Source organism: Populus alba, chromosome 1 (assembly GCF_005239225.2).
Source record: "Populus alba chromosome 1, ASM523922v2, whole genome shotgun sequence".
NCBI classification, from domain to species: Eukaryota; Viridiplantae; Streptophyta; class Magnoliopsida; order Malpighiales; family Salicaceae; genus Populus; species Populus alba.
In genome coordinates, this window is record NC_133284.1 from 53,322,474 (window position 1) to 53,346,145 (window position 23,672).

The 23,672-nt window shown below is 35.5% G+C and overlaps 4 protein-coding genes across 4 annotated transcripts; 3 read left to right on the plus strand and 1 right to left on the minus strand.

The window, feature by feature from the left end:
• The first annotated feature begins 385 nt into the window (after window positions 1-385).
• On the plus strand, window positions 386-3,017 carry LOC118046644 (uncharacterized). The gene is made up of 6 exons (XM_035055623.2): window positions 386-512; window positions 642-736; window positions 816-920; window positions 1,022-1,101; window positions 2,720-2,810; window positions 2,885-3,017. Exons 2-6 carry the CDS (start codon window positions 656-658, stop codon window positions 3,002-3,004), a joined length of 477 nt encoding a protein of 158 aa, XP_034911514.2. The 5' UTR covers window positions 386-512; window positions 642-655; the 3' UTR covers window positions 3,005-3,017.
• A 2,200-nt stretch (window positions 3,018-5,217) lies between these two features.
• On the plus strand, window positions 5,218-9,824 carry LOC118046647 (putative disease resistance protein RGA4). The gene is given in 3 exon segments (XM_035055625.2): window positions 5,218-6,532; window positions 6,535-9,582; window positions 9,585-9,824. Coding segments are annotated over 3 exon segments (3,792 nt in total). The 5' UTR covers window positions 5,218-5,904; the 3' UTR covers window positions 9,701-9,824.
• Window positions 9,825-12,069: 2,245 nt separating this feature from the next.
• Window positions 12,070-16,275, minus strand: LOC140955326 (pentatricopeptide repeat-containing protein At1g30610, chloroplastic-like). The gene is made up of 5 exons (XM_073407790.1): window positions 16,158-16,275; window positions 15,923-16,080; window positions 15,059-15,490; window positions 12,331-12,573; window positions 12,070-12,192 (listed from the first exon to the last, which is right to left on the minus strand). The coding sequence occupies exons 1-5, from the start codon at window positions 16,273-16,275 to the stop codon at window positions 12,070-12,072; spliced, it is 1,074 nt and encodes a 357-aa protein (XP_073263891.1).
• Window positions 16,276-17,133: 858 nt separating this feature from the next.
• LOC118046646 (putative disease resistance protein RGA3) lies at window positions 17,134-20,871 on the plus strand. Its single transcript, XM_073407794.1, is given in 3 exon segments — window positions 17,134-17,154; window positions 17,473-19,078; window positions 19,081-20,871. Coding segments are annotated over 3 exon segments (3,285 nt in total). The 3' UTR covers window positions 20,739-20,871.
• Window positions 20,872-23,672: the final 2,801 nt, after the last annotated feature.

The window sequence follows — 23,672 nt, forward strand, 5'->3', positions numbered from 1 at the left end:
ACAGCCCATGATAATCTAGTGTAACCACTCAGACTTCAAGAGTCCAATAGCCTATCAGAATTACCAAATCCACAGATACACCTAAAATAACCTAAAATGAGATTTAAAGTACCCAAAATCCCAACATGTAAAGATGCCTTTTGCCTTCTTAGGAAGTGAACCACACATGGTCACTTAACATACCAAATCAAAAGCACCAATAGAAAGCCTCAAAGACCATAAATGGGTTCATGTGATAATTTCACACGGTTACATCTTAATGCACTCAAGATGGAATATCATATTCAGATAAAAATAAATTCCAGAAAGATCACGCAATAAATCAATCATAACAATTTCAACGGCCGACCGAGATTGAATATTTGCTCTGTTGTTGTGTAAATTGGATCTCTTTTGCTCTTCTGATGGATTAATTTTGTGTTGTTTTGTTTAGCTTGAAGAAGATTTACAGAAAGCAAGATGTATTATAGCTGATGGAGATGCTTCTTCTTTTCTTCCCTCAAAGCCTCAAGGTCTTTTTTTTTCCTCAAGATGGAATTCTTTTACTATTATTATCATTGGAATATTCTTAATTGATTAGTGGACAAATCAAATAAATTTTCTGGAGTTTAATGAGGTATGTTGTTGATATTTGCGTGCAGGACGTTTTCTAAAAATGTTTTTGGGACCGATTAATGTGCGTGCTTCTCGTAAAGATGTGCAGTTCAAGGTTAAAGAGGAGTATAACAGTTACAGGGTATGCTTTATTTTGTTTTAATTTTATCTCTTTTAAAATTTTATTGAAAACTTACAGTGTTGTGTTTCTCCGGGAGCAGGATAGGACTGCACTTTTGTTTCTATTTTTCCCATCGGTTTTACTTTGTTTGAGGTCTTGGGTCTGGAATGGGTGCTTGCCTACGTTTCCAGTTCAATTGTATCAGGTAATTTGTTGGATTTTTGATGAATTGAGAGATTTTGTTGATATTTTCTTATTTCTTACATCAAGATCAGGTTTTTACATTTTTGGCTTGTGCTTGGATAGGCGTGGCTATTGTTTCTCTACACTGGATTGACTTTGAGAGAGAATATATTGAGAGCCAATGGAAGCGATATTCGTTCATGGTAAATGCTAATAATTCAATGCGTCTAAAGCAGTTAGAATTTAGTGGGTGAATTCTTTTTGAGCACTCTGGATTGGCTCAAAATATATTGTAGCAGCTGATTCATTGCATTGTGCCATATGAATAGTTGTTTCCTTAAAGTTTTAGTTGGACCTTGACTAGGAAGACTTCCAAGTTTACTGTGCTGGAGTCAATCAAAAGTGCAAAAAACAGAGGGGGATGGGGGTGGGGGGAATAACAGAGATTAACATCCTTTCTTTAGTTTGAAGACACACAACTTGATCAAGCAGACTTCTTGTTTGCAACCACAAACTATTGCTTTCTAGCAGGTCTGCTGATGAATCTTAACTTGATTCAGTTAGTGAAGTGTATATACTTTCATGTTCTTCCTGTCTTTGTATTTATGGCCCTAAGGCGGTATTAGTTAATTGCTAGGTTCACCATTTGTCATTATCAACAATCTTTCATTCATGCTTTCCGCATTTTTGAGTTTCACAAATTCCATGATTGTAAACGAACCGGCTACATTCATTAGATGTAGCTAATAACTCTACCTATTTTCTCGCAACATGAATCCTAAGCCTTTTTTGTTTGGTGATCTGCCACATTCTTCCAGCCATGAGGTTATTGTTCTTCTTTTGTCTGCAACTCATCAATAACTCAGCGGATAGAATCATAGGGTGCACTCAGCACTTTACAGCGGAATTGATGTTTTAGTCATGAACTATACTATTTTTTGCTTAGGGACTTGAGTAGCAAAGCATAATGGTTCCTGGTGCATGGTACTTGTTCCTAATTGGCAGGTACTCCATATACAGTTGATAGTTTTAGATGCCTGTAGCAGTCTTATGAACTAATGTTCTGTTTTTGAACAACTTGTCATTTTGTGAAATTATAACTTTTGAGCAGTAGAAACAAAAGACCAAACCATAAAGCTTGTGAAGAAGGATGTTGGATTGATGGTGGTATGATGACCGATGCATAAAACCACCACTCGTCCTAGCAGAAAGACTGTTGTCATATGAAGCTGTCCTTCTAGGCTCATTGTTAGCCTAAAAAGGGTTTAAAAGGCCTTTCACCTCAAGAAATAGGTGAAACTTCTAAAAACTGAAAATGATATTTTTACTTGGCACAATAGCTCAGTTTTGTTTTCAGCTCTAGAAACTAATCATTTATAGACTCTCCTTTCGTCACCCTCTTAGAAATATGTTTTGAACATGATGAAATCATATAGAATGTGGAAAAAAAAGTTGGAAACCTTGGAATTTTCTTGTTTGGTAGGTTTCTTAACCATGGAATACAGCTTAGTTTAAAAACCATGGAGTACAGCTTAGTTTAAAAACCATTCCCTAGGTGTGGTCTAGGCAGGAGAATCTCAAGTGTGTTTACAACTTAGAGTCATAAGCACTTTAATTTTCAGCTCTGTGGTCTATCTGGCTTTAGTTTTCCATTCTTCTAGGCCATTTCTGCTTAATAGTCTTGCTCTCACATAAGGCTTATTCCGCTCTTAGAGCATTCACAAAAGTATGATGTTCATCATCATGCATGGAAATGCCAGTTTCATTACCCCTGGATTGGCACAAGAATATCTCAACAAAGTAGATAATATGTTCTTGCAGGTGGATCAACCATCACTATTATGCTATGATTTTGGCCCTTGTTAGTCTCACATGGGAGATTAAAGGTCAACCAAATTGTGCTCAGAAGCAGGTTACTATTTTTCCATTAGATTCTAAATGCGTTGTCTGTTTGTATTTGTTAACAATTCCTTGAATCTTTCTCAGAGAGGGGTACAACTGTTCTTGCAATGGGCTATGATGCAAGGAGTTGCAATGCTTTTGCAAAATAGATATCAACGCCAGAGACTCTATACCCGTATTGCTTTGGGAAAGGTAACATCTTAAAATCACTTGTATGCCCTGCAAAGCATCACAGGGAGTTTCAGTGCAGTTACATACCATGAGTCCACCAGGACTTTTCAATGAATAATCAGGGGCAAAATATTTAATATACTCATTCTCTGGAATCTCTGCGAGAAAATTGGATTGCAACAAAATCAGGTGCTAGAAAAGAGTAATCTGAGCTAATGAAATATTTTATATTGCAAGTAACAAGATTTGGGGGGCAAAAGTTCCTCATTTGATTGAAGATGTACACAGCGTTTTGAATGTTTCCAGAGTCCAGACAAGCTTGGATTAAGCCAGTGTAAGTTACTACAAGCGGCTTATTAGCAACCTTGCATATTTTCTCAATCTGTGAAATGAAAGGTCATGGGTTATATTAATAAGCCTGTTTTATAATTTGATTCGAGATGGGTTAAATATATAAAAATTATTTATTATAATGATAAGTTTATCGAGTTTTTTTAATGAAATAATATTATTTTATATAAAAATTATTGATTAGATAATCTTACATGAATTTTTATAGGATTAATCTAGTCATCAAGTTTATCAAATCGAATTAAATAAAGTAAATTGTTCAAATAATTCGAAAAACCATCATGATCCGAGAGTTATCAGGCTATTGAATCAACCAATCAGCACAGACGGATTTGAGATCTATGAAGAAAGATGATGTAGATGGGTGAAGTAATGCGTTGAACTTCCGCCATAGCCTACACAGTTGACGAAGAAGGTAATTGGGTAATTTGTCATCTCTTTGCCAGTTTTCTGGTCTGCATGGATACATCTCTTTCCAAGTGTCTGTCATGAACACTCCCAAAAACACTTAAAAAATGTTTGTTTTTTTTAGGTAACTTGTTACTTATGGTTTTTATTTTAAAAAATAAGTTTTTGAAAAATATAGTTACGTGTGGTTGTTGGATTTAGATATATATTCGATAAAAATTATAATTGAAATTTATGTATAACAAAAAATATATATAAAATGTTTGGTAGAAATGTAGTTGCGGTTGCTTTTTACTTGGAAATGCATTAGAATAATTTTTTTTTATTTTTTAAAAAATTATTTTTGATATTAGTGTATCAAAATGATCTAAAAACATTAAAAATATATTAATTTAAATAAAAAAACATTCAAATTTTTTCAAAAATATTTTCGAAACGCAAAAACAAACAGGATTTTACGAAATTCCGTTAAGAAAACATGTAAAAACTAAAAATTACTATATAAAAACTGCGTTTTAAATTTATTTTTTTAATAAATTCTATAATATAAAACATAATTTAATTTATTATCAAACACCTTACCTTATGTAAGTAAAAACAAATAAAGCCTAAAGCGAAAGGAAAAAACATAATTTGCATCGTCTGAGGGCCTCTTTTCCCCTGTCGAGGTTTCAATTTCATGGCCCCTTTACGTTTTCCACTAGAAGGTGATGGGCAAGAAGATTCAACACGTGTACAGAGTTTTATAGGACCAAAATCACAGGAACAGAGGTTGTTGGCTGGTTTTTTTGTTTGCCTGCTCCAACCATGAAATTATGTGTCGGTGGCTTGATGCTACTTGCTTATCACTTTTTGTTTACTATAGGAATGGGGAGATCCTAGGAAGGAGGTGTTCTACCACTGCATGAAGTCATATTCTCCTGTTGATAATGGAACTATTCAGCTATAGGGTGCGTTTGTTTATTTTTAGTTTATGTGTTTACGGTGTAAAAAATAAAGTTAGATATATAATAATACATTAAATTGTGTTTTATTCTGTAAGATCTAATAAAAAAATAAATTTAAAATGTGGTTTTTATAAAATAGTTTATACATGTTTTTTAAACTGAATTTCATAAAATTCCTTTTATTTTTACATTTCAAAAGCATTTTTTTTCAAAATTTAAAAAAATATTTTTTTTTTCTTTACTTCAAATTTTTTTATATATATTTTTCAGATCATTTTGATATACTGATATCGAAAATAATTTTTAAAAATAAAAAAAATTATATTTTAATGCATTTCAAAGTAAAAAACACTTTTGAAAAGTAATAACTAAACATTTTATACATATTTTTTACTGTATATAAACCTTAACTATAATTTTTATCAAATAAATATCTAAATCAAAGTAATCTCATCCAACCATACCTTTTTAAAACTTAATTTTTAAAAATTAGAAAACACAGAAACTATCTCAAAAATAAATACACCATCAGTTTCTAAGGTTCATGATCAATAGCTTGGAATCGTTTCCTCCTGTCGGCATGGTATTTGGTATAGTTTAAAATAACATGATACCAAATAACATGCCGACAAAGGCGTCCGTGGAATTTTCTTAGCCATGCCATAACAACATGATCTTTTTGGTATATAAATAGTGCTCAAGGCAACCACATGGCCCCCACAACCGATCTAAAAACAAAGAAAACATATATTTTTGAGTGGAGGCCGGAATAAGATGCCGAGAAGAGATATTGATAAAAAAAACAAAAAAATAAAATTAAAAGGAGTGGTTAATGGGCTGCTGCTAACAAATTCCCGCCACATTGCATGGAGGTTTGTGTTTGGGCTAACTTTTGTCCAGAGAATATAGCAAGGCTGTTGAAAGGATTTGTCCCCGCAATTCACTTTTGTGATAAACAATACAGCAAAGAGAAGTCATCTTCATGGATTCTTGACTGGTTCACGCAATTCATGGATTGGTAAATGACGATGAAAGTCATTAATTATTTGTCAGCAGCTTCTGCTAGCAATCAATCAAGATTAGTTTTGTTGTTTATAAGGTCACTTTCTTGATGGATGTTTTTTTGTATTCACACCATGCTTCTCTCTCTCTTGTGCTCAAAATTTCTTCTTTGATCCCCCCCCCCAAAAAAAAAAACAAACAAACAAACAAACAGAGACGGAGAATATGGCAGCAGAGATTCTTCTTCCGTTTGCCTTGGAAAGGGTGAGTTCCATTGCTGCTAAAGGGATCGGACTTGCTGCTAAAGGGATCGGACTTGCTTGGGGATTGGAGGGCCAGCTGCGAAAGCTCAACCAGTCCTTGACCATGATCAAAGATGTGCTCCAAGACGCAGCCAGAAGGGCAGTAACAGACGAGTCTGTGAAGCGTTGGCTGCAGAACCTACAGGATGTATCTTACGATGCTGAAGATGTTCTGGACGAGTTTGCTTATGAGATTCTCCGAAAAGACCAAAAGAAGGGAAAGGTACGTGATTGGTTTTCACTCCACAATCCTGTTGCATTCCGTTTGATTATGGGTCAAAAAGTTAAGAAGATCAATGAAGCCCTGGATGAAATCCGGAAAGATGCAGCCGGATTTGGGCTTGGATTGACATCTCTACCTGTAGATAGAGCTCAAGAAGTTAGCGGGGACCCAGATCGAGAGACACATTCGTTCCTTGACAGCTCAGAAGTTGTAGGAAGGGAGGATGATGTCTCTAAAGTTATGGAATTGCTGACCAAACACCAACATGTCCTTCCGGTTGTCCCTATAGTGGGGATGGCTGGCCTTGGAAAGACTACTGTAGCAAAAAAGTTTGTGAAGTAGTGCGGGAGAGAAAACACTTTGATTTAACAATCTGGGTCTGTGCTTCTAATGATTTTAGTAAAGGGAGGATTTTAGGAGAGATGTTGCAAAATGTTGATGCAACTACAAGTAGGTTGAGCAACCTAAATGCAATTATGGAAAACCTTAAGAAAAAGCTGGAAAAGAAGACATTTTTTCTTGTTCTTGATGATGTGTGGAATGAAGACCTTGATAAGTGGAATGATTTGAAGGAGCAACTGTTAAAAATTAACAGCATGAATGGGAATGGTGTTGTTGTTACAACCCGCAAAAAGCAAGTCGCAGACATGATGGAGACTTCTCCTGGTATTCAGCACGAGCCAGGAAAACTAACAGATGATGAATGTTGGTCCATTATTAAGCAAAAGGTGAGTGGGGGTGGACGAGAAACAATAGCTTCAGACTTGGAGTCTATTGGAACAGAGATTGCAAAGAAATGTGGAGGGCTTCCGTTGCTTGCTAATGTTTTGGGAGGAACTCTTCACGGAAAGCAGGCAGATGTGTGGCAGTCAATTCTAAAGAGTAGAAATTGGGATTCTCGGGATGTACATGAAAAAGCTTTGCGCATATTGAGATTAAGTTTTGATTACCTGTCATCGCCTACACTGAAAAAATGTTTTGCATACTGTTCCATTTTCCCTAAAGATTTTGAAATTGAAAGGGAAGAGCTGGTTCAACTTTGGATGGCTGAAGGTTTTCTCAGGCTGTCAAATGGGAGGATGGAAGACGAAGGCAACAAGTATTTCAATGACTTGCTTGCAAATTCCTTTTTCCAAGATGTTGAAAGGAATGAGTGTGAGATCGTAAGAAGTTGCAAGATGCATGATCTAGTGCATGATCTTGCACTACAGGTCTCAAAATCAGAAGTGTTAAATCTGGAGGCGGATTCGGCCGTTGATGTTGAGGCAGAATCTCATATTCGTCATCTGAATCTCATATCTCGTGGGGATGTTGAGGCAGCATTTCCAGCGGTTGATGCTAGAAAATTGCGAACTGTTTTCTCAATGGTTGATGTTGATGTATTCAATGGGTCTTGGAAATTCAAAAGCTTGAGAACTCTCAAATTGCGACGGTCTGATATCACAGAGTTACCAGATTCAATTTGCAAGCTGAGACATTTGAGATATATTGATGTCTCGGATACTGCTATCAGAGCATTGCCGGAATCCATCACCAAGCTCTACCATTTGGAAACATTAAGATTCACTGATTGCGAGTCACTAGAAAAGCTTCCCCAGAAAGTGAGGAATTTAGTGAGCTTGAGACATCTTCATTTTGATGATCCAAAGCTAGTGCCAGCTGAGGTGAGACTCTTAACACGCCTTCAAACTCTGCCGATATTTGCTGTGGGTCCAGATCATATGGTTGAAGAGCTGGGATGTTTGAAAGAACTAAGAGGAGCATTGAAGATATGCAAGCTTGAGCAAGTGAGAGACAGAGAAGAAGCTGAGAAGGCAGAACTGAGTGGAAAAAGAATGAACAAATTGGTGTTTGAATGGAGTGATGATGAAGGTAACAGCAGTGTCAATAGCGAGGATGTGCTGGAAGGCCTGCAGCCTCACCCAGACATAAGAAGCTTGACAATTGAGGGTTATGGAGGTGAAAATTTCTCATCATGGATATTGCAACTCAATAATCTGACGGTGCTGAGATTGAAAGGCTGCAGCAAGTTGAGACAACTCCCAACACTTGGATGTCTTCCACGCCTTAAGATTCTACAGATGATTGAAATGCCTAATGTGAAATGTATAGGCAATGAGTTCTATAGCAGCAGAGACAGCGCAGGTGTATTGTTTCCAGCACTACAAATACTCACTCTATCCATGATGGATGGTCTTGAAGAATGGATAGTACCAGGTGGAGAAGTTGTTGCAGTATTTCCTTGTCTTGAAGAGTTGACCATTACGTATTGTGGCAAGTTGAGGCAACTCCCAACACTTGGATGTCTTCCACGCCTTAAGATTCTAGTGATGATTGGAATGCCTAATGTGAAATGTATAGGCAATGAGTTCTATAGCAGCAGAGACAGCGCAGGTGTACTGTTTCCAGCACTACAAATACTCACTCTATACATGGATGGTCTTGAAGAATGGATGGTACCAGGTGGAGAAGTTGTTGCAGTATTTCCTTGTCTTGAAGAGTTGAACATTAAGTATTGTGGAAAGTTGAAAAGCATTCCGATATGTCGTCTTTCATCTCTTGTAGAATTTAAAATTGACAGTTGTGATAAGCTGAGATATTTGTCTGGTGAATTTCATGGCTTCACGTCTCTTCGAGTTTTAAGTATATGGAGCTGTCCAAAGCTGGCATCCATTCCAAGCGTACAACACTGCACAGCTCTGGTGGAATTGAGTATATATTGGTGCGGTGAGTTGATCTCAATTCCTGGTGATTTCCGAGATTTGAATTCCTTGAAGAAATTGGTTGTTATGGGGTGTAAATTGGGAGCTCTTCCAAGCGGACTACAATGTTGCGCATCTCTAGAGGAATTATCAATAATTGATTGGAGTGAGCTTATCCATATAAGTGATTTTCAAGAATTGTCTTCGCTTCGAAGTTTATATATTAGAGGTTGTGATAAGCTTATCCGTATTGATTGGCATGGTTTACGACAATTGCCTTCTCTCGTTTATTTAGAAATCACCGCGTGTCCCAGTTTGAGTGATATCCCAGAGGATGATTGGTTGGGCGGCCTCACCCAACTGCAGAAATTGAGCATCGGTGGTTTCTCAAAGGAGATGGAGGCTTTTCCTGTACGAGTTTTAAACTCAATCCAACACCTCAACTTGAGTGGGTCCCTGACAAGACTATGGATATATGGATGGGATAAACTGAAGAGTGTACCACACCAACTTCAACACCTCACTGCCCTCGAGACATTGGGGATAATTGATTTCTATGGAGAGGAGTTTGAGGAAGCATTGCCAGAATGGATGGCCAACCTTTCTTCTCTTCAATCTCTTTGGATTTCTAATTGCAAGAATCTCAAGTATATGCCAAGTTCAACAGCCATTCAACGCAATTGAGTATCTGGGGATGTCCACATCTTAAAGAAAATTGTAGAAAGGAGAATGGCTCTGAGTGGCCCAAGATTTCTCATATCCCAAGAATCAATATAGAGGGTACACGTGTATAGGTAAGTTGGGGTTTTAATTATTCAGTTACTTTGTAGTATGCTGAGGAGAGAGAACCAATTAAAGTATTCAAATTAATGAAAGCAATAATAAAACTTCATTCTTTTAAGAATGGTTTATTTCTCATATCCCAACATTCTTTAGACTAATATCAAAATTAACCAAATCAATCATAATCAAATATCTTATTATCTTTTATTATTATGTTAACCAAATTTATACTTGTGATCAATGCTAATATCAATAACCATAAATCATTATTTTTGTGGAATATATAGGACGGACACTATCAAATGCCATTATTATTTAGCTTTTACTATGTATCAAAATATACACATATCAATGATAAAATCAATAGCAATCCAGCATTATTCTAATATCATTCTTACAAAATAATTTAACTTATATTTATTGCATTGTCTATGCAGTATTATTTATTTTAAAATCATCAACTTTATATACAATTATGATTCTTAAAGCAAACCATTAAATCTTAAAATTAAATACTTTATATACATATGAATTTAATGATGATTTGTTAAAATTGAAAAATTATAACCATGAAGTCAATAATTTAAAATGTCATTAGACTTTTGCTTTCTAAAAAAATTACCTAATCATTTCTTGCCTAACCAATTTTAACTTAGCTAATTTCATTTAATAACAACCAACAAGATTATTATTGGGATTATTAACCAATCACTTTTTAGTAGCAAATACAATTAAAGCTAAAAACACTCTTTAGTTGAGCCCATGATTAAAAAAAAAAGAAAAAAAAAGGCAAACTTGGCTCCAGTTTATATAAAATATAGATTTATAAATTATATATTGATAATATATTATCTAACTCCAACCCATTTTGAATTTTAGCGTTGTTTATCTTTCAATGGCTAACACCATGTTAGCTATTTTAACTCTTGTAGGAACCTCCAAGATGTGACGCAATGGAATGGTTATTTGAATCTTATGCAGACTAGTGTTTATCGGGCTAAATGGTGGATAAAATATGTGACTTGCACAATTTTCTGTGGTATTTAAGAGATAAGTGTGTTTGTTAGAAATGGATACTTAGAGTTTATTTGGTATTATTGTAACTGTTGTGATTGTGGTTTGAAAAAACAAACAGAGTTTAAATATACTATTTGCCTTACATTTTTTAAAAACAAAATAAATTATCGTCCAAAGAAAAAACAAGAATTGATTTTTTTAACATTAAAATCATAAAAAATATATATTAATTTAATATTTTTAAAGTAAAATAAACTCTTTTTTTTTACTCTTCATTGATCATTTTATTCATTTTTATCTCCTTTTTAGAGAGAAAAAGAAGATAACAAAGAGATGAAGGCATGTGTAGTAGTTTTTTATTTTTATTTTTATTTTTATTTTTGTTGCTGCAAAATGACACGATGAGAATGGCTAAAAAGTCCTGAAAATTAGTAATAGTTTTATACTAGTATAATCTCAATCTTTGTAGAACCATTAGTAGCCACCAATGACTTATTCCATATCATACCCTTTTTCATGTCATCTTGATTCTCTAAAATCTCCCTTTTCTTTCTCTCTCTCTCTTTTTTGTCATTTCGATAAATTAGGATAAAAACAACATATTTTTATGTTCGCTCATAACTACTTCCCTTTTCTTTCATTACTATATTAAGGGTATAAGTATTACATTCTTTTGGATAATTGAGGTAGCACCATCATTATCTTAGAAAACCTCCTCACTACCATATTAATCATCATAAATAGGATCACTTCTCTTCTCATTATGCTATTTTACTTACAAATGTTTACACTTACAACTCTTTGGTTTATGGCACTTATAAATTCAATGTCCTAATTCATCATATCTAAAACAGTAAAATTTAAAACCATATCTAGAACTTGAACTTTAACTTGTGATATATTTAGTTATCGATTCAGGCTAAATGAATGATATTTTTTTTGTTAGCGCACACCTCCTTATTATTTTGGTCAAATCAAAAGCCACCTTTGTTAATTACCCTAATAACCTATTGTTTATCCATAATCAAAGCTCTCTTATAGGCTTACAAAACCATTTATAAAGAATGCAAACACAATACATCTTGCATGAACTATCATAATCTACTTTAAGTACCAAGCAATCACAACCATTCTAGATCTTGAACAAGTAGATACATCTGAAGCCATTTTAAAGGCTTACCTTCATAGAACATAAATACCTATAACAAGCTTGACAGCTTGAAATGTTACCTTCATTGAACTTAGATACCTATAACAGGCTTGACAACTTGAAATGTTCTAAAGCAGAGATCCCATCGAGTCCTTTTGCATAGTAGCAGGTCGCCAAGCCCTTTACAGTGTTTTCTTAATAGATTGCGGAGCTTTATACTGATAGAAACTCCTTAATTGGATCACATAGTCTTGAGGCATTCTCAAGACGAATAATTTCAAGACTCATTCTCACCCTAAACCTTATCATCATTACTAGGACATGCTGGTTTGCTAGCTGCATGAGTGCATTCCATTAAGATTTCAAGGATTTTCAAGATTTAACTGTACAAAAAATCTATGTTTGATTGAATTCAGGAACCTTTACACGAGGCCTATTATAATCACTACATGATATTAATAGATTTTGCAATACAGGGTTTGGCAAGTTGCTTTGAGCAGCAAGCACACGCACCTCATGCATTAGCCGCGTGAGGGTGTCCTTTCTAAACCGCTGAGCATTTTCTTCGAATAAATTCAACCAGGCACTTTTGCAGAATGCTTGAGACTCTCCATCAGAATTTGTGGTAATACAAGCAAGAGCAGAATCGAAGTCTTCTTTTTCAAGCATCATGCAAAATCTTTCTTTGACAAGAAGCGGTGGAGGAATCCTATCTTCCTGCTCCAAGTGCTTCCAAGTTATTTCCAAAACTTTGTTGGAATATTGCCAATTATGTTGACATTGTCAAAGAAGGAGGCTTGTTGGTGGCAACCACCAACCTTGACTTTGACAGCCACCTTTGTTGAAGAAGAGATGAGTTTGGCAGCCACCATTGATGACAAAGGAGCAAGAGGAGCTGCCATTGATGCCTATAAAAGAGGCATGATCTTAGAGAGCAAAGTGTGAGAGTTGTGAGACATGTAGAGAGAAGAAGAGAGAAAGAAAGAGAAGGGCTGCCGCCAGCAGCCCTGCTGCCATATGCAGCCGCTGCCCTATGCAGCAATGAGAGATGGGAGTTGAGTGAATGTGATCCTCCTCCATGTGTTGTATTCTTTCTCTATCTCTAAATAAAATGAACCTCTCCCGTGGATGTAGGCGATTTGCCGAACCACGTTAAATATTGTGTCTCAGTGTGCTTATCCCTCATATAAACAAAGATCAGTACATCATCGGTCCCGGATTCCCACCAACAAATGGTATCAGAGCTTTTGGTTTAAAGTGGTGTTTGATCATCCCACTGTGTAGAGGAGGACGATACGAAGCCACTGGTGAAAACGGCGTCAAAATCGGACGTCGTACATGGCCGCACTCTCCATCACTCTCCGGCAAGGTGTCTTCCCACGCGCGCCGACGCGCCCCACGCGTCTTCTTCACCCGGATGAGTTGACCCGACCCATGTGAACAGTAACATGAACAGTGACGTTATCATGAACAGTGCCATGCAAAGGACGACATCAGCATGATGCAAGGATGACATCAGCATACACAGTCAGCAAGCCATTGACTAGTCAACAAACATGTCAGCATAGTGGGACCCGCCTGCCAAGTCATCAGCCGCGAGCCGAGCCGAGCTGAGTTGGAGCCGAGCCGCGAGCCGAGGGATGGGATCGAGTGTAACTGATCCTATGTGCAACCGGATCTGAGAGTGAATCTGAGCCGTTGATCAGGCCAGAATTGTTTTGATCAAATCTTAGCCGTCTGAAGTGCGATTTGGACGATTCAAGACATGTTTCCAGCTAATTTGATCATTCCGGATGCAATGGTATGGTCCGATCATTGAGATTTGAGACCGAAAATGACAGTGGTGAATTATTAAAAAGAGATTGCCCGATCAGGAGGCATCTAAAGGTCATCATGGTGGTCGATGAAGAAGAAGAAGGTGCACATGTTTACCCAATTATATGTGTCAAACTATGGGCCACAATAGGAGCCCTAGTTTAGACCGTCGCATAACGACAAGCGGAGACACCTTAGAGAAGGTGTGAGGGCCATGAAAGGAGCCCATTTCAGAACGCTCCAGAAAGCGTGTGCTGAAGAAGCAAGATGACAATTGCCCACATAAATGGCAAAGGGGGTGATTGTTGGAATATTGCCAATTATGTTGACATTGTCAAAGAAGGAGGCTTGTTGGTGGCAACCACCAACCTTGACTTTGACAGCCACCTTTGTTGAAGAAGAGATGAGTTTGGCAGCCACCATTGATGACAAAGGAGCAAGAGGAGCTGCCATTGATGCCTATAAAAGAGGCATGATCTTAGAGAGCAAAGTGTGAGAGTTGTGAGACATGTAGAGAGAAGAAGAGAGAAAGAAAGAGAAGGACTGCCACCAGCAGCCCTGCTGCCATATGCAGCCGCTGCCCTATGCAGCAATGAGAGATGGGAGTTGAGTGAATGTGATCCTCCTCCATGTGTTGTATTCTTTCTCTATCTCTAAATAAAATGAACCTCTCCCGTGGATGTAGGCGATTTGCCGAACCACGTTAAATATTGTGTCTCAGTGTGCTTATCCCTCATATAAACAAAGATCAGTACATCATCGGTCCCGGATTCCCACCAACAAACTTCTCCCTGCAGTCACAATGGGAATTTGTAACTTCTCTTGAATTGAAGATTAGAAACAAAAAGAACACTATTGATGTTGTTTAATCGTTGCCACTACACACATACTACATGTATTTTTGTTTTTATTAATATAGGCATGAACAATTCTTTTGTACTAAATCTGAAGTCTTGAAAGGATAAAGTGAGAAATTTCAATTTCCCTGACAGTTTATATCTAAAATTTGAAGAGGATAAGGACAAGAAAGTTAGATTTCCATAACTCTGAATTCTGAGATTTTACAGTTCCTAAAATTTTCAGAATTCAGAATTTTCTAACAGATGAATTACCCAGAAGCATTTTACAAAGATTGCATCCAAAGTGTACTAAAAAGATAAGTTCTTATCATCCCTCCTCAGGAATTCAACAAGGCATCCATTTTATTCCTACAAGTGCTTTTGACTGTTCTCATATAATAGCACCTTGAATCAGGCTATTCAGTCAGGACGTAGATGCAATTTGGCAGCCTAGTGTTATTTTTATGGAGATGCTATTAACATCCATTTCAATAATATGTTCACATAAAAGTGTAATTTCAAATAATCACAATAGATTTGAGAAGTACCTTTCCAGCTCTAGAAGCATCCAGTACCATTCGAAGATGACGGTTTGCATTGAAGTGGAACCCATGGCGCAACATCTTTTGATAAACATACTCAAAATCATCCCACATGTTCTCTGCAATGCTTGCATCAAGCATGGTGTTGAAAGTATAGATATCTGGTATTACCCGAAACTTGTAATCAGATCTTCTGCCGATATGATTGCCATCGTCTAGCATCTTGTTGAAAAGCTCGTTTGCTTCTTCAAACAATCCATGTTCTAGATACGCCTTTAGCATTATGTTGCAAGTAACAAGATTTGGGGGGCAAAAGTTCCTCATTTGATTGAAGATGTGCACAGCGTTTTGAATGTTTCCAGAGTGCAGACAAGCTTGGATTAAGCCAGTGTAAGTTACTACAAGCGGCTTATTAGCAACCTTGCATATTTTCTCAATCTGTGAAATGAAAGGAGGTTGTGATGGACTGTTTGTTCAAAGAAAAGCTAGTGGTAATAATAAGCACACAAATTGTAGGTGGTTGAAGTGACACCAAACCTGTTGCAATCTACTTGTTTATATCATGGAGTTTTACAAAAGCATCAATGAGTGTACAAAATATATAGCTTTAATGCTTGCAAACTATTAAATGCATATTCTTTGTGCATTCAACAGTAGTATAAACTGAAACCTTAACTGGGCAGGCAATAGTTATCAATACACAAAATTCTGGTTTTTGCAGTGATATAACTCCCCGTGCTCATAAACTCTAATTAGCAACACACCATTCAATGCATGCGGATCGTTTAGCTACAATACAGTGTTCTTTATATTCAGTTTTAAATATACATGCACAACAGAAACATAGTAGATTAAGCATAAAAAGATTACCAGATCTAGTGCTTCTTGACACCTTCCAGATGTACATAGACAGCGTGCAAGATCATAATAAAGAGCAGCTGAGCCCACAATTCCCCGTCTTTCCATGTCTTTGACAGCCAACACAGCCTCTTCTGTCTTACCCTCTCTCCAAAAAGTATTGACGAGAACTGTATGTAACAAGAATTTGATTTCAAAATGAGGTTCTATAAAATCAAATGGAAGAAATGATAGATCAGTCAAGCACCTTTATAAACTAAGGCATTTGGAATGGAAGACTTCTGAACTTTTTTGAAGAACTCATGAACCAAGTTGTACTTGCCACAAGCAAGCATGACCTGCTCAAGTACGAGGCAGAAAACCATTTTATCATTTCCTGGTTATTACAAAAACTAAGATGTATATTCAAGAAAATGAGAATATCTAGCAAACTGTTACCAGTTCCATTAGTCCACTTTATAATACAACAAGGCTTTTCATAGGAAATATTTTTCTTGATGGTATGCAGGTCAAAAGGATAGCTCATGCTCCTATGCTTTGACAATGATATTTAACACCAAAACCACCCTAAAAGATGCTAGATTGAGCACCTATCTTAAAGAGCCAAAAATGATGGGAAATTCTCACTTCATGATGCTATGAAATGGTACCCCCTCTTACTACTGAAAACTAACATTGGAATCCAACATTAACAGATAGTAGAAACTACCACATGAACACATGAGAGTGAATCAAGATAAAAAAAACCTTAGAATTATCTTAATTGTGAAGTATCAAGGCGCAGTCATTTGAATATGAACCATAAAATTGAATATGAGAAACGGAAAGCCCAACCAGAGAATTAATATTGTACAACAAGTTCATATGACACCCTATTCAACCAAACTGATGTACCTAGGTTAGGTTACTAACTTCATACTGCAAAAATCAAAGTCTTTTTTCTGAATTAAACCTTTTATTTAGCACTGGGTAAAACCTGGGGTACATTCAAACCTCTCAGCCATCATGCACCAAGCAACAGGTGAGATGAATCTGTGGACGACACCAAAGAGGTTGGTGGTAGGATTTGAACGAACAGTTCAAGATGTACTTTTACTCAGAAAAATTAAGTCCATATGCTTAGATTAGAAGTCTAGTTCTATGAACAGCTCTATGAAAGTTGAAATATGGAGTGATAATCATAGTAGCAAGTCAGCAAACATGACTAGCTGTTTATCAGAACAATGATAAACTCATACAACAAGGTATTGCTAAGAATCTAAGATACAGGTTCTACTGATGTGAAATATTGTTAAGAACCATGGATAGTAAAAACAGTTATTACCTCCATAACCAGTCCATACGTTGTAGTAGAAGGTTGCACATCCTTTTCCTTCATCTGCTGTAAGTGTTGGTGGGAGAAACCACTGGTGGTGGCTTTGAAACACTTAGAGGAGATAAAACACACGGTTTTATTACAAAACAAGCTTACAAATTACAAAAAACTTACAATCTTAATACACACCCTCTCTTTTCACTCTTGTGTTTCTCTCAACTCTTTCCCACACATTCTAACATAAAAGAAGGGAAAGGTACGTGATTGGTTTTCACTCCACAATCCTGTTGCATTCCGTTTGATTATGGGTCAAAAAGTTGAGAAGATCAATAGAGCCCTGGATGAAATCCGGAAAGATGCAGCCGGATTTGGGCTTGGATTGACATCTCTACCTCTAGATAGAGCTCAAGAAGTTAGCTGGGACCCAGATCGAGAGACACATTCGTTCCTTGACAGCTCAGAAGTTGTAGGAAGGGAGGATGATGTCTCTAAAGTTATGGAATTGCTGACTAGCTTGACCAAACACCAACATGTCCTTCCGGTTGTCCCTATAGTGGGGATGGCTGGCCTTGGAAAGACTACTGTAGCAAAAAAAGTTTGTGAAGTAGTGCGGGAGAGAAAACACTTTGATATAACAATCTGGGTTTGTGTTTCTAATGATTTTAGTAAAGGGAGGATTTTAGGAGAGATGTTGCAAAATGTTGATGAAACTACAAGTAGGTTGAGCAACCTAAATGCAATTATGGAAAACCTTAAGAAAAAGCTGGAAAAGAGGACATTTTTTCTTGTTCTTGATGATGTGTGGAATGAAGACCTTGATAAGTGGAATGATTTGAAGGAGCAACTGTTAAAAATTAACAGCATGAATGGGAATGGTGTTGTTGTTACAACCCGCAAAAAGCAAGTCGCAGACATGATGGAGACTTCTCCTTTTATTCAGCACGAGCCAGGAAAACTAACAGATGATGAATGTTGGTCCATTATTAAGCAAAAGGTGAGTGGGGGTGGACGAGAAACAATAGCTTCAGACTTGGAGTCTATTGGAACAGAGATTGCAAAGAAATGTGGAGGGCTTCCGTTGCTTGCTAATGTTTTGGGAGGAACTCTTCACGGAAAGCAGGCAGATGTGTGGCAGTCAATTCTAAAGAGTAGAAATTGGGATTCTCGGGATGTTAATGAAAAAGCTTTGCGCATATTGCGATTAAGTTTTGATTACCTGTCATCGCCAGCACTGAAAAAATGTTTTGCATACTGTTCCATTTTCCCTAAAGATTTTGAAATTGAAATGGAAGAGCTGGTTCAACTTTGGATGGCTGAAGGTTTTCTCAGGCCATCAAATGGGAGGATGGAAGACGAAGGCAACAAGTATTTCAATGACTTGCTTGCGAATTCCTTTTTCCAAGATGTTGAAAGGAATGAGTGTGAGATCGTAACAAGTTGCAAGATGCATGATCTAGTGCATGATCTTGCATTACAGGTCTCAAAATCAGAAGCGTTAAATCTGGAAGAGGGTTCGGCTGTTGATGTTGCATCTCATATTCGTCATCTAAATCTCGTATCTCGTGGGGATGACGAGGCAGCATTAACAGCGATTGATGCTAAAAAATTGCGAACTGTTTTCTCAATGGTTGATGTACTCAACGGGCCTTGGAAATTCAAAAGCTTGAGAACTCTCAAATTGCGACGGTCTGATATCACAGAGTTACCAGATTCAATTTGCAAGCTGAGACATTTGAGATATCTTGATGTCTCGGATACTGCTATCAGAGCATTGTCGGAATCCATCACCAAGCTCTACCATTTGGAAACATTAAGATTCACTGATTGCAAGTCACTAGAAAAGCTTCCCAGAAAGTGAGGAATTTAGTGAGCTTGAGACATCTTCATTTTGATGATCCAAAGCTAGTGCCAGCTGAGGTGAGACTCTTAACACGCCTTCAAACTCTGCCGATATTTGCTGTGGGTCCAGATCATATGGTTGAAGAGCTGGGATGTTTGAAAGAACTAAGAGGAGCATTGAAGATATGCAAGCTTGAGCAAGTGAGAGACAGAGAAGAAGCTGAGAAGGCAGAACTGAGTGGAAAAAGAATGAACAAATTGGTGTTTGAATGGAGTGATGATGAAGGTAACAGCAGTGTCAATAGCGAGGATGTGCTGGAAGGCCTGCAGCCTCACCCAGACATAAGAAGCTTGACAATTGAGGGTTATGGAGGTGAAAATTTCTCATCATGGATATTGCAACTCAATAATCTGACGGTGCTGAGATTGAAAGGCTGCAGCAAGTTGAGACAACTCCCAACACTTGGATGTCTTCCACGCCTTAAGATTCTAGTGATGATTGGAATGCCTAATGTGAAATGTATAGGCAATGAGTTCTATAGCAGCAGAGACAGTGCAGGTGTACTGTTTCCAGCACTACAAATACTCACTCTATACATGGATGGTCTTGAAGAATGGATGGTACCAGGTGGAGAAGTTGTTGCAGTATTTCCTTGTCTTGAAGAGTTGAACATTGATCACTGTGGGAAGTTGAAAAGCATTCCGATATGTCGTCTTTCATCTCTTGTAGAATTTAAAATTAACGTTTGTGATGAGCTGAGATATTTGTCTGGTGAATTTCATGGCTTCACATCTCTTCGTGTTTTAAGTATATGGGGCTGTCTAAAGCTGGCATCCATTCCAAGCGTACAACACTGCACAGCTCTGGTGGAATTGATTATATATGGGTGCGGTGAGTTGATCTCAATTCCTGGTGATTTCCGAGATTTGAATTCTTTGAAAAAATTGATTGTTTCTGGGTGTAAATTGGGAGCTCTTCCAAGCGGACTACAATGTTGCGCATCTTTAGAGGAATTATCAATAATTGATTGGAGTCAGCTTATCCATAGCAATGATTTTCAAGAATTGTCTTCGCTTCGAAGATTATTGATTAGAGGTTGTGATAAGCTCATCAGTATTGATTGGCATGGTTTACGACAATTGCCTTCTCTTGTTTTTTTAGAAATCACCGCGTGTCCCAATTTGAGTGATATCCCAGGGGATGATTGGTTGGGCGGCCTCACCCAACTGCAGGAATTGATAATCGGTGGTTTCTCAGAGATGGAGGCTTTTCCTGTAGGAGTTTTAAACTCATTCCAACACCTCAACTTGAGTGGGTCCCTCAAATCTCTATCGATATATGGATGGGATAAACTGAAGAGTGTACCACACCAACTTCAACACCGCACTGCCCTCGAGGATTTGTCTATATGTGGTTTCAGTGGAGAGGGATTTGAGGAAGCATTGCCAGAATGGATGGCCAACCTTTCTTCTCTTCGATTTCTTTGGATTGGGGATTGCAAGAATCTCAAGTATATGCCAAGTTCAACAGCCATTCAACGCCTCTCCAAATTAAAGCAATTAAGTATTTGGGGATGTCCACATCTTAAAGAAAATTGTACAAAGGAGAATAGTTCTGAGTGGCCCAAGATTTCTCATATCCTAGAAATCTATAGAGAGGGTAAACGTGTATAGGTAGGTTGGGGTTTTAATTATTTCATTACTTTGTAGTATTTGTAGTATGCTAAGGAGAGAGAACCAATTAAAGTATTCAAATTAATGAAAGCAATAATTAGACTTCATTCATTTAAGAATGGTTTATTTCTCATATCCCAACATTCTTTAGACTAATATCAAAATTAACCAAATCAATCATAATCAAAAGCAATTATTAGATACTAATATCTTATTATCTTTTATTATTATGTTAACCAAATTTATACTTGTGATCAATGATAATATCAATAACCATAAATCATTATTTTTGTGGAATATATAGGACGGACACTATCAAATTCCATTATTATTTAGCTTCTACTATGTATCAAAATATACACATATCAATGATAAAATGATCAATAGCAATCCAGCATTGTTCTAATATCATTCTTACAAAATAATTTAACTTATATTTATTGCATTGTCTATGCAGTATTATTTATTTTAAAATCATCAAATTTATATATAATTATGATTCTTAAAACAAACCATTAAATCTTAAAATTAAATACTTTATATACATATGAATTTAATGATGATTTGTTAAAATTGAAAAATTATAACCATGAAGTCAATAATTTAAAAATATCATTAGACTTTTGCTTTCTAAAAAAATTACCTAATCACTTCTTGCCTAACCAATTTTAACTTCGCTAATTTCATTTAATAACAACCAACTAGATTATTACTGAAATTACTAACCAATCACTTTTTAGTAGCAAATACAATTAAAGCTAAAAACACTCTTTAGTTGACCCCAAGATTATAAAAAAAAAAAAAAAAGAGGCAAACTTGGCTCCAATTTATATAAAATATAGATTTATAAATTATATATTGATAATATATTATCTAACTCCAACCATTTTGAATTTTAGCGTTGTTTATCTTTCAATGGCTAACACCATGTTAGCTATTTTAACTGTTGTAGGAACCTCCAAGACGCGACGTCATGGAATGGTTATTTGAAGCTTATGCAGACTAGTGTTTATCGGGCTAAATGGTGGATAAAATGTGTGACTTGCACAATTTTCTGTGGTATTTATGAGATAAGTGTGTTTTGTCAGAAATTGATACTTAGAGTGTGTTTGGTATTATTGTAGATGTTGTGATTGTGATTTAACAAAAATTATTTTATAAAAAATACTTTTAATTGAGGTGGTTTGAAAAAATAGATGTTTGGTTAAAACTGTGGTTGAAACTGAGGTTGAAGAAAAAATAATTTAATGTGTTTGGTTAAGAATGCTTTTAAAATTGAGGTTATAAAATAATTTTAAAAAATATATATTAATATTGATGATTTTTAATTTAAATATTGTGGATTTAACTATTGCGATTACATCATAAAATAAATCATACTTTATATAAAATATTTTTTTTTATTATTCCATTGAACGATCTACAATTCCATCACGTCTGAAATACATCCGACAATTTTCTTGGTTTCTTTAACACGCAATAATATAACTTGTAAAATATAATCAGGAACAAATTAGAATTGTGATCAAATTCTGCAAATACTATATCATCAAGCAAATAAAACACAATTAAAAAATAAAAAATATATTTGTGATATCTAATCCTTGATCGGTAGCAACTATATGCTATATTACTCTATTCACAATTAAAGCTAAAAGTATTTAATTGATTAAAAAAATATGGTTAAATTTGTGATATCTAATCCTTGATCGGTAGCAACTATATGCTATATTACTCTATTCACAATTAAAGCTAAAAGTATTTAATTGATTAAAAAAATGTGGTTAAATTTTGTGATATCTAATCCTTGATCGGTAGCAACTATATGTTATATTACTCTATTCACAAACATATCTTCATATTGGATTTTAAAATAAATATAATCTCAATTCCATCTAATATCTAATACATATAAATATCACTAACAGGTTATATATATATATATATATATATATATATATATGTTAATAGAGCTTTCACAATAACTTTTAAAAATCTTTCAAACACTTAGCTTTTAAGGGGGGGGGGGGCCACTAGTTCTCCAACAGGCACTAATAGGGTGTTCGGGAGTGTGATTGTAGTTATTTTTAAAAGTATTTTTTACTAAAAAATAAATTAAAATAATATTTTTTATTTTTAAAAAAATTATTTTTTAATATCAACACATCAAAATGATATGAAAACACTAAAAAAATATCAATTTGAAGCAAATAAAAAAAATAGTTTTTTAATTTTTTTAAAAACACTTTGAAATGAAAAAACAAACAGAGTTTAAATATATTATTTGCCTTACATTTTTGTTTTAAAAAAATAAGTTATCGTCCAAAGAAAAAACAAGAATTGATTTTTTTTAACATTAAAATCATAAAAAAAATATATTAATTTAATATTTTTCAAGTAAAAAAACTCTTTTTTTTTTACTCTTCATTGATCATTTTATTCATTTTTATCTCCTTTTAAGAGATAAAAAGAAGATAGCAAAGAGATGAAGGCATGTGTAGTAGTTTTTTTATTTTTATTTTTGTTGCTGCAAAATGACACGATGAGAATGGCTAAAAAGTCTTGCAGATTAGTAATAGTTTTATACTAATATAATCTCAATCTTTGTGGAACCATTAGTAGCCACCAATGACTTATTCCATATCATACCCTTTTTCATGTCATCTTGATTCTCTAAAATCTCATTTCTCTCTCTCTTTTTTTTTTCATTTCGATAAATTAGGATAAAAACAACATATTTTTATGTTCGCTCTTAACAACTTCCCTTTTCTTTCATTACTATATTAAGGGTATAAGTATTACATTGTTTGTTATGCATGACATTCTTGTCATATTATCATGGTCTATACAACAATAAATAACATACATCCATAGACACAACATCATATCAAATACTATCAAAATATCTCTTACCTATAAAAAATAAAACAAGAT

Coding starts and splice junctions, on each gene's coding strand:
- LOC118046644 (XM_035055623.2), top strand. CDS start 656: ATGTTTTTGGGACCGATTAATGTGCGTGCTTCTCGTAAAGATGTGCAG. Junction 737..815: donor AGGAGTATAACAGTTACAGG/GTATGCTTTATT, acceptor CTCCGGGAGCAG/GATAGGACTGCACTTTTGTT. Junction 921..1,021: donor TTCCAGTTCAATTGTATCAG/GTAATTTGTTGG, acceptor GTGCTTGGATAG/GCGTGGCTATTGTTTCTCTA.
- LOC140955326 (XM_073407790.1), bottom strand. CDS start 16,275: ATGGTTTTCTGCCTCGTACTTGAGCAGGTCATGCTTGCTTGTGGCAAG. Junction 16,081..16,157: donor AAATGCCTTAGTTTATAAAG/GTGCTTGACTGA, acceptor TGTTACATACAG/TTCTCGTCAATACTTTTTGG. Junction 12,193..12,330: donor AAAGCAACTTGCCAAACCCT/GTATTGCAAAAT, acceptor GCACTCATGCAG/CTAGCAAACCAGCATGTCCT.